The sequence below is a fragment of the Leptopilina heterotoma genome, unplaced genomic scaffold, assembly GCF_015476425.1.
Source record: "Leptopilina heterotoma isolate Lh14 unplaced genomic scaffold, ASM1547642v1 Lhet_123, whole genome shotgun sequence".
Lineage (NCBI taxonomy): Eukaryota > Metazoa > Arthropoda > Insecta > Hymenoptera > Figitidae > Leptopilina > Leptopilina heterotoma.
Genome location: NW_025110842.1, coordinates 3,260,054 through 3,269,598, shown reverse-complemented (window position 1 = coordinate 3,269,598; position 9,545 = coordinate 3,260,054). Strand labels below are relative to the sequence as shown.

Sequence of the window (9,545 nt, the reverse complement as noted above, 5' to 3'; positions counted from 1 at the left end):
AAAAAAAATTCTAATAAAATCGTTCGCAAGAATTCAATTATTTTTATAAATAATAAAATGTTTTTTAGGAATTCAATTATTTTCAAAAATAACAAATTTTTTTCACAGAAATTCAATTCTTTTTAAACATTTTAATAAAATTTTTCGCAATAATTCCATTATTTTTATAAATAATAAAATTTTTCTCTGGAATTTAATTATTTTTGAAAATTTTAATAAAATTCTTAGCAACTATTCAATTATTTTCATAAATAGTAAGTTTTATCAGCAATTCAATTAATTTTGATAAAATTTCTCAAAAGAATTCAATTATTTTCAAAAAATTTAATAAAATTCTTTAAAAAAGTATTCAATTACAGAAAATAAAAGAGAAACTTGTAAAAAATTCAATTATTTTCAAAATTATTAAAAAAATTCTTGTTCAACAATTTTTTTTTATAAATAATAAAATTCTTTGAAGGAATATAAATATTTTTAATACACAATTTTACAGGAATTAGTTAAAAAAATTTAATTATTCTTAAAAATTTGTATTCCAATTCCTCGAAAAAATAATTTTAAAAAATGTTTTTTTTAAATACTTTGGAAGAATTCAATTATTTTTAAAAGTAATAAATTTCTTCTTTGAAATTCAATTATTTTCAAAAATTCTAATAAAATCGTTCGCAAGAATTCAATTATTTTCGCAAATAATAAAATAATTTTTAGGAATTCAATTATTTTCAAAAAAATGTAATAAAATGCCACTCAGACATTCAATTATTATCAATAAAATATTATCATAAAATTTCCAAACAGAATTCAATTATTTAAAAAATTTTTTGTATAAATCTTCGTTAGAATTGATTTTTTTTCATGAATAATACAAATTTCTCTGGAATTCAATTATTTAAATTAGAATTTGCATAAAATTAGTCGAAAGAAATGATATAAAGTTTTTATATAAGTTTTTTATAAAGTTTTATAAAATTCTTGGCAAGAATTGAATTATTTTTTTAAATATTTAAATTCTTTCAAGAATAATAAAATTCGTATTGTTCTACAATATTCAAAAAACCTCAAAGTAACATTTAGTCGAAGAGAAAAGAAAATAAAAACACTCACCCGATTGCAGTTTTCTGTTGTGATATAAAATTTGTAGTTGATTAGTGGCGCCATCGGTGATTAAAAATTCAAGTTTCTAGTTCGCAGAATTCTGAGACTGGTCTTGACTGGTCTGACTGTTCGTTGCATAGCTCAATGGGCTTGGTTATCATCTGCTTTTACCACTTCCATAATAATTCCGTTCACCTACAAAAAAACAACAGTGAAATATTTATTTAAAATTTTTTAATTAAATTTTATTAACCAAAAAAGAACAAATTTTTTGTAAAGAAAAATAAAATTTTTATAGAAAAATGTCAGTTCCTTCAATAACACTGAATAATGGATCAAAAGTACCAGTTCTTGGACTCGGTACATGGCAGGGTGTTGTAAGTACAATTTTCTTTTTTCAATTTATCAATTTTTCAAATATTTTTCTTTCTTTTTTTCCAAATTACGAATTGGAACTAAATTAAATCTTTCTCTTCATTTACGAATTCAAATTAAATTATAAATTATTTATTGTTCATAGTTTTGTCTAAAACATAACCTTAAAAATTTTTGCAAAAAATGAACTTTTTTTTGCAAAACATGAAATTGGAAAAAAAGAAAAATTAAAAAATACTTTATAATTTTTAACTTCGTCTTTTTTATCACCTACAAAAAAAAATTAGGACAGTCCGTCTGAAGTCGAAAGTGCAGTTCGATTAGCAATTGACATCGGTTATCGGCACTTTGATTGCGCCGCTGTTTATGGGAACGAGAGGGAAATTGGCAAAGTTTTGCGAGAAAAAATTGCAGATGGCACCGTAAAGAGGGAAGATTTATTTATTGTTACTAAAGTAAGTATCTAGGCAAAATTTTATTTCAAATTAAATTTTATTTTAAAATATATTTAAAAATCGAATAAAAAAATATTTCTAATAAACGAAAAAATTATTCTTTAATTTCAAGGTTTGGAATGATGACCACAAGGAACAGGAAGTGGTAAAAGCTTGTAAAGATTCGTTAAAAAAATTCGGTCTCGACTATATCGACCTTTATCTAATTCACTGGCCAGTGTCTGATTCGGTATTAAAAAAAAAATTAATTTTAAGAGTTCATTTATTATAATAAAAAAACATCATTACTACATTTATTTATTATAATTTTAAAAAAAAATCTACTAATTCAGATTTAGAGGTTAAATTAACACAGTAAAATTAATTTAACAAAATATTTAAAAAAAACGACACAATATTTTTAAAAAACTAAAATTACCTCAAAAAAATAATTTTTTATTCTCCTTTTTCCAGGACGATGTCGACTATATTGAAACGTGGCGGGGAATGGAGAAATGCGTGGAACTGAAATTAACGAAAAATATCGGTTTGAGTAATTTTAATGCCGAGCAAATAAGGAGAATATTGGCGGTTGCAAAGATAAAACCAGTTATGAATCAAGTCGAATGCCACGTGAATTTAGTGCAGAAAAAATTACGAGACTTGTGCCGTGAATATTCAATAGAAATTACATCGTACAGTCCATTTGGTGCACCAAACACACCGGGATCAAATTCGGGTTTCAAGTCCGTTGAAAAAGTCACACTCGACGCGCCAATTCTTCTGAAATTGGCGGAAAAATATAACAAAACGAAATTTCAAATCGCTCTCCGATTTTTGGTATTCAAATCGACAATTTACTAAACTTACCTATTTGCCAAAATAACTTTTAAATAACTTTTACAGTATTTTCCAAATTTACAGAGTTTCTCAAATTATTTTTCACTTATGTTTTTTTCTCTTTCTGTATTAAAATAATATTCGTATTTTATTTACCTCATTATATTTCCTATAATATTTTATTACACTTTATTTACTTTCTTATATTTACTATTATTTTTTATTACACTTTATTAAATTTTATAATTACAAAATGACATATAATTATTATGAATTTATTTTTACAGGTCGACATTGGCACGATTCCGATTCCAAAATCGAGTACAGAAAAGAATCTCAAGGCTAATTTTGATATTTTCGATTTTAAATTGACAGCGGAGGAAATTATCGAAATTGAAAAATTGGATTCTGGAAAGAGAACTTGCCCGGCAGTTCAGTAAGTTTCTAGAATAACTTTTGTTATTCATTGTTATTTGAATAAATCTTCCGCAAAATAATAGACAGTACCCCACGTTTAGTCGCTAATTGTTAGTTGAATAAATCTTCAGTAATATATAATAGTCAGTACCCCCTTCTTAACGATTTCATTGTACGTTGAATAATCTTCAGTAATTAAAAAAAATAACACTCCTATTCAGAGTTTTTCTAAGACTTTGAAATTGAGACTAAAAACGTATCAAAACGGTGCTTCGCGACTATTTTAATACATTTTTTTTTTGTCTCAAATATTTGATATCCTTGGAAAAACTGTGTCCACCCATTTTTAGGATCCTGTTAGTATTTAAATAAATCTTCAGTAGAATAATGATCAGTACTATAGACAAATCTTAAAAAGTTATTTTGTAACAATTTTTCTAATTAAATTTTCGAAATTTACAATTAAAAAAAGTTTCAATAATTGAAATTTTGTAAAATTTAATTAAAATTACTTTATTTATTTCAAATTGTTTTATAACAATTTTTAAAAATCAATTTTTGAAGAATTTTAATGGCAAATTTCGAAAATGATTGAAATTGAATTCAATTTTACTTGAATTCCTCGGAATAATTAAATTTTTAAAGAAATTTTTAATATATTTCGAATAAAGTCAATTACTTTCTAAAATCTTAATGAATCCTTTGAAACAATTCAATTATTTTTCTTAATAGTAAAATTCTTTGCAGGAATTCAATTATTTTTATAAATAGTAAAATTCTTTGCTAGGAATTCAATTATTTTCAAAACATCTTTAATTGAATTTCTCGGAAGAATTCAAATATTTTCATGAAATTCAATTATTTCCTAAAATTTTAATTTAAACACTTTCTTCAAAGTGTTTTATAAACAATTTTTAATAATCAACTTTTGAAGAATTTTAATTGCTAATTTTGCAAATAATTGAAATTGAATTCCTCGGAAGAATTCAATTTTTAAAGAAAATTGAAAAAATTTTTGAATATATTTCGAATAAATTCAATTATTTTCTAAAATCTTAATTAATCCTTCGAAACAATTCAATTATTTTTATAAATATTAAAATTCTTTGCAGGAATTCAATTATTTTCAAAAAATCTTAAATTTAATTTCACGGAAGAATTCAAATATTTTCATAAAATTCAATTATTTCCTAAAATTTTAATAAGTTCTTCGAAACAATTCAACTATTTTTATAAATACTAAATAAATTTTCAAAATTTACAATAAAAAAGAGTTAACAATTGAAATTTCGTAAAATTTGATTGAAAATAATTTCAAAATTTTTGAAAATCAACTTTTAAAGAATTTTAATTGCAAATTTTGAAAATAATTGAAATTGAATTCAATTTTAATTGAATTCCTTGGAAGAAATCAATTTTTAAAGAAATTTTTGAATATATTTCGAATAAATTCGATTATTTTCTAAAATCTTCATAAATCCTTTGAAACAATTCAATTATTTTTATAAATAGTAAAATTCTTAGCAGGAATTCAATTATTTTCAAAACATCTTTAATTGAATTTTTTTGAAGAATTCAAATATTTTCAAATATTTTCATAAAATTCAATTATATTTCCTAAAATTTTTAAATTTCTTCGAAACAATTCAAGTATTTTTATAAATTCTTACTAAATAAATTTTCAAAATTTACAATAAAAAAGAGTTTCAATAATTGAAATTTCGTAAAATTTAATTGAAAATAATTGATTTTTTTCAAAGTGCTTTATAAGAAATTTTTGAAAATCAACTTTTAAAGAATTTTAATTGCAAATTTTGAAAATAATTGACTTCTCAAAAACTTTAATGAAAAATCTTCAATGTGTAAATTTAAAAATGGTAATTAATAAAAATTAGCTTTTAAAAATGATATTAAAATATTTTTGAAAAAAATAATTCTTAGAATTTTTGTATTCTAATTTTTTAAAATTCAATTATTTTCAATATTTTCAAATACGAATTTTCAAAAAATTCAAATACATACCAAAAAAATTCAAATTTTTTTACAATTATTTTTAGATATAACAAACATGTTCAAAATTTTTAATCAAAATTCTTGAAAAAATAATTTTTTTTTGAATTATACAAAATTTTTTTTAAGAAATTCAATTCTTTTCGAAGAAAGTAAATTAAAATTTTTTTAAATTTTCCTTTTTTTAGATTAATTAAAATTTTGGAGAAATCACGTTTATATTAATAATTAAAATTCTTTAAAAATTCAATTATTTTTTTCAATAGAATCTACCAAATTTCAATTGTTTAGAAATTTTTAAATTGCATATGAATAAAAAACTATTATCGTTCATAAATTATTTTTAAAAAATTTTTGAAAAATTAATTTTAAGAATTTTTTTTATTATAATTTTTTGAAAATTAATTAATAACTTAAAAAACATGGACTTAGAATCATTATAAAAAACTGAATTTTTGTATTTAAATAATTGAATTCTCTAAGAAGTTTCGGAAAATTATTAAAAATAAATTGATTTCGAGAAGAAGTTTGATTAAAAGTTGTAGAAAATAATTGAATTTTAAGAGAATTAAAGTTGGAATTTTTACAAGTCATTAGATTTCAGAAGGTTTTAAGTAGAATTTTTGAAAATGTTATATATTTATATAATAACAAGAATATAATTTCAATTATTTTATTGTTAGTCAATTGAATCTGCAATAATATAAAATATTAACTAATTCCTAAACATATTCTTTCTAGATACAAAGGATTTAAATACTATCCATTCGATGACGAATTTTGAGAACTCCCAGAGTACTTGAAACAATAAACGGCTAAATAATCCCAAATACAAAACTAAATACAGAAATTTGTATAAGAATATAAAAAGGTAGTCTCGTACTTCTTCTATTTTTATAATTTTACTCAAGGGTAATAAATAATTTAAAAATTCCTGACCTATTTATTTCTCCCCCTCTATATGTATATACACAAACCCAACATACTTTTTAAAAATAATTTTTTTCCGTATTTAAGAAATAAAACCCAAATTACAAGATGCACGAAATTAGTGAATTGTCCAAATAGTAAAAATTACCTTCAAAAAGAAAAAAAAATGTAAAAAACAAAATCTCATAGTATATGCTTTAAGGCGCACTTTGTCCTTGTCGTTCCGTAAACATCCAGAAAAGAAACAAATTTGCCAAAAATTCCCATATTTACAAATTTTAAAATTATTTTCCAAACCGAAAACAAAAAAATTACGAATTATTATTAAATTTTCACTATTGATCCAAAGCTTTCATATACACACAACCGACGTCGTCTGCTTTCTATCCGTAAATTAGAACATATCCCCAACTTTAAACATTTCCTATTTCATTAATTTGTTACGAAAAAATTCAAAGTAGCTACATTTGTATTAAGTGTGAAATCTGGACATTCCATCTCATTATATTTTGCCGTCGAAAAAATCAATTTTACCCGATTTTTAATCATTTTTGAATGTCAATACGTGGTGGGTAAAACATTAGTCCCTTGAAAATTTGAATTTTTCCTCCTCATTTTGAAAGGGATGTGAAATTGTTTCCTTTTGGAATAAACTTAATAGTAGATGTCCAACAGAAATGAAAGGGAATTGTTAATATTCGACTAAAATTGAGAGGGGAAAAAAATTAATTAACATTTGATTACGATTCATGTTTTAGAGAGAATTCGAATGGATGTTGGTGCACGAGCGACGAGGTCTCTCTTCATCGTCCGTGCTCTAGAACTGTATCCCGCGTTGCATTAAAATAGTTACCTATTCACTCTCAATCGTTGCATAAGGAACGTAAGAGAATTGAAATTTGAAATCTTTAAGTTTTAAAACACGAATTTTAAAAATCAACTTTTAAAAATCGGATTTTGAAAAACAACTTTTAAAAATCGAATTTTGAATATAGTGAAAAATGGGAGATAAGATAGAAGCATCATTGGGAGCAGTGCAGTCGAAGAAATCAGCGACGAAGGTGAAAAAACCACGAGCGAAATCGACTCATCCGCCAACGTCGGGAATGGTGAACGCATCGATTAGATCTCTGAAGGAGCGAAACGGTTCTTCGTTGCAGGCGATTAAGAAGTACATTGCCGCCAGCTACAAAGTGGATGTCGAGAAGCAGGCGCCGTTCATCAAAAAATATCTGAAATCAGCAGTGACAAATGGAATTTTGGTGCAAACGAAGGGAAAGGGTGCGGCTGGTTCATTCAAATTGGCCGATAGTAAGAGCAAGGGTGCTGCTGCTAAAGGGAAAGTAAAGAGTGCAGCGAAGGCTAAGAAGAGGGCAACATCAACGCCGAGGAAGATTATTGCCGCCAAGGCCAAGAGGGCAATTGCCGAGAAGAAGAAGACACCTAAAGTGGCGGCTAAACCACCAAAGGCAAAATCCACGAGTGCCAAGCCTAAGGTGACGAAAGCTGCGCCTAAGAAAGCGAAGGCACCAGCATCGGCTAAGAAGAGGGCTGCTCCCAAGGCTAGGAAGACGGTGGCAAAGAAGGTTGCCAAGAAGTAAGCGATGAGAGACGACTAAATTTACAAACGGCCCTTTTCAGGGCCACCAAATATTTTTAACGGAGGAATCTAATTTCCTGGTTGCAAATAGATTTTATTCTTTTATTCTTGAAAAAAAAATTTATCTATTTAGATCCTGGTAGTAACATAAAGCTGAAGTTTATAAAGTTTTTAATACTTTGCGGAATTCAGCCTTTATGACACTAAGGACTAATTCCACCAAATTCAATTAAAAGTTAAATGATTAAAGTCAATTTAACGGCTCATGATTGGTTGATTGAGGATTAATAATGATAAATTGAGGATTACTAATGATTAAAAGTCATTGATTAACTTTTAATCGGTATTAGTGAAAATGGCCCTAACATTGTCATTAGCTACTATGTTACCTGAAGATTTATTTAAATAACAATGAGTAACAAACCCCCTTCAATTTGTTACTGACGAGTAACTATGAATTAGCTACAATGTTACTAAAGATTTATTTAAATAACAATAAGTAACTAACTAACCCCCTTCAATTTGGGCGTTGAAAATTATTTTAGGAAAGATTTATTTAACTAAAAATAGGTTTACTAAAAAGGGGATTCTGACCATTATACTACTGAAGATTTATTGAAATAACAATTTTATAATCTAAATCTGTGAGTTTTAACTAATATGTTACTGATAATCAAGTTAAATAACAAACAAAATTCTGAAAAAGGGAATACTGACCATTATACTACTGAAGATTTTTTTTTTAAATACCAATCCTAAAAGTGGGTGAATTATTATATTACTGAAGGTTTATTTCACTATCTGAATTAAAATGACAAATTTATTTAAATGTAAAGGAAGAAGCCTCCAGGTAGGCAAAGGGGGGTACTGATTATTAAGCTACTGAAGATTTATTAAAATTAAATAATAATAGAAATTAAACTTGACTTCCAAAAAATTCGTTTTAGAAACTTTACAAAACTGACAAAAATTCTAGTCTGCATTTTATTTTCCTCACTTTTTCCTAATTTTCATCAAAAATATTTACTCTTTTCTTATCCTGATGCTAATAAATTAAATTCCTGCAACGAATTTTATTATTCATCAAAAAATTATTAAACATTTAGAAAAATAATTTAATTAATTAATAATTAATTAATTAATTAATTAATAATTTAATTTATTTAAAATAATTCTTCTTTCATTGTCCTATCACTATCGTGAATATTATCACGCAAAACTTTACGATGACATTTTCCTCCTCTAACTCCCTTACTGAGTCCGGTCATATTTGATACACTAAAAACGGAATCCTTTTTGGTTTCAATATTATATTATAAAATATATGTTAAGAATTATATGATAAAGTTAAATTTTCTCTACTTCTGCTACTAAGAAGAACGAAAAACGCTGAATGAGCTCAACGGGTGTGAATGCGAAACATTTTATACTGAGTCGCGAATACCGTACTCCCACCTTTTTTCAATCAACCAATCGAGGAGCAGCTTATCCCTGCCATCAGCGAGTGCTACTCTGGAACAACATAAATATCCCGCGAATTTCGTCGGCACACACAATTCTCCTTGAAGAGTCAGTCATGGCACACGTATAGAAAAATCACCTGTTGATACGTCGTAGAGAAAATAAAATTTGCTCTAACACAAAAAAAGAACAATTCGCTCTTTTCAAAGTTAACAAATATTTTCTACCTCTAGAATTTTTTTTTTTATTTTCAATACGGGGTTATTCGCAAAATAAGAAATTTTTTAAAAAATTGGACCCCCCCCCTCGACCCGTTAAAACCTTACATAGTTTATTTGCGAATGTCCCTTAAACTAATTGTAAGTTTCACTATTTTCACTCCC

At 25.5% G+C, this 9,545-nt stretch overlaps 2 protein-coding genes across 4 annotated transcripts; both read left to right on the top strand.

Moving 5' to 3' along the window:
* The first annotated feature begins 1,212 nt into the window (after nucleotides 1-1,212).
* Nucleotides 1,213-7,091, top strand: LOC122512514 (aldo-keto reductase AKR2E4-like). 3 transcript variants are annotated; one of them, XR_006302639.1, is made up of 7 exons: nucleotides 1,214-1,472; nucleotides 1,758-1,925; nucleotides 2,038-2,154; nucleotides 2,379-2,744; nucleotides 3,032-3,180; nucleotides 5,913-6,042; nucleotides 6,860-7,091. XR_006302639.1 is itself a non-coding variant. In XM_043628394.1 (6 exons), the coding sequence occupies exons 1-6, from the start codon at nucleotides 1,398-1,400 to the stop codon at nucleotides 6,948-6,950; spliced, it is 966 nt and encodes a 321-aa protein (XP_043484329.1). In that variant the 5' UTR covers nucleotides 1,213-1,397; the 3' UTR covers nucleotides 6,951-7,091. The 3 variants fall into 3 exon arrangements, 2 of the variants coding, with proteins under 2 accessions (XP_043484329.1, XP_043484330.1); XM_043628394.1 differs by lacking the exon at nucleotides 5,913-6,042 and having other exon boundaries at nucleotides 1,213-1,472; XM_043628395.1 differs by lacking the exon at nucleotides 6,860-7,091 and having other exon boundaries at nucleotides 5,913-6,104.
* Nucleotides 7,092-7,102: 11 nt separating this feature from the next.
* LOC122512515 (histone H1-like) lies at nucleotides 7,103-7,755 on the top strand. The gene has a single exon (XM_043628396.1). It carries the CDS (start codon nucleotides 7,103-7,105, stop codon nucleotides 7,700-7,702), a length of 600 nt encoding a protein of 199 aa, XP_043484331.1. The 3' UTR covers nucleotides 7,703-7,755.
* Nucleotides 7,756-9,545: the final 1,790 nt, after the last annotated feature.

Bases quoted from the DNA above. Each gene is read 5' to 3' on its own strand.
- LOC122512514 (XM_043628394.1), top strand. From the start codon at position 1,398: ATGTCAGTTCCTTCAATAACACTGAATAATGGATCAAAAGTACCAGTT. The intron at 1,926-2,037 runs GTAAGTATCTAG...TTTAATTTCAAG, and splicing joins ATTTATTTATTGTTACTAAA to GTTTGGAATGATGACCACAA. The intron at 2,155-2,378 runs GTATTAAAAAAA...TCCTTTTTCCAG, and splicing joins ACTGGCCAGTGTCTGATTCG to GACGATGTCGACTATATTGA.
- LOC122512515 (XM_043628396.1), top strand. From the start codon at position 7,103: ATGGGAGATAAGATAGAAGCATCATTGGGAGCAGTGCAGTCGAAGAAA.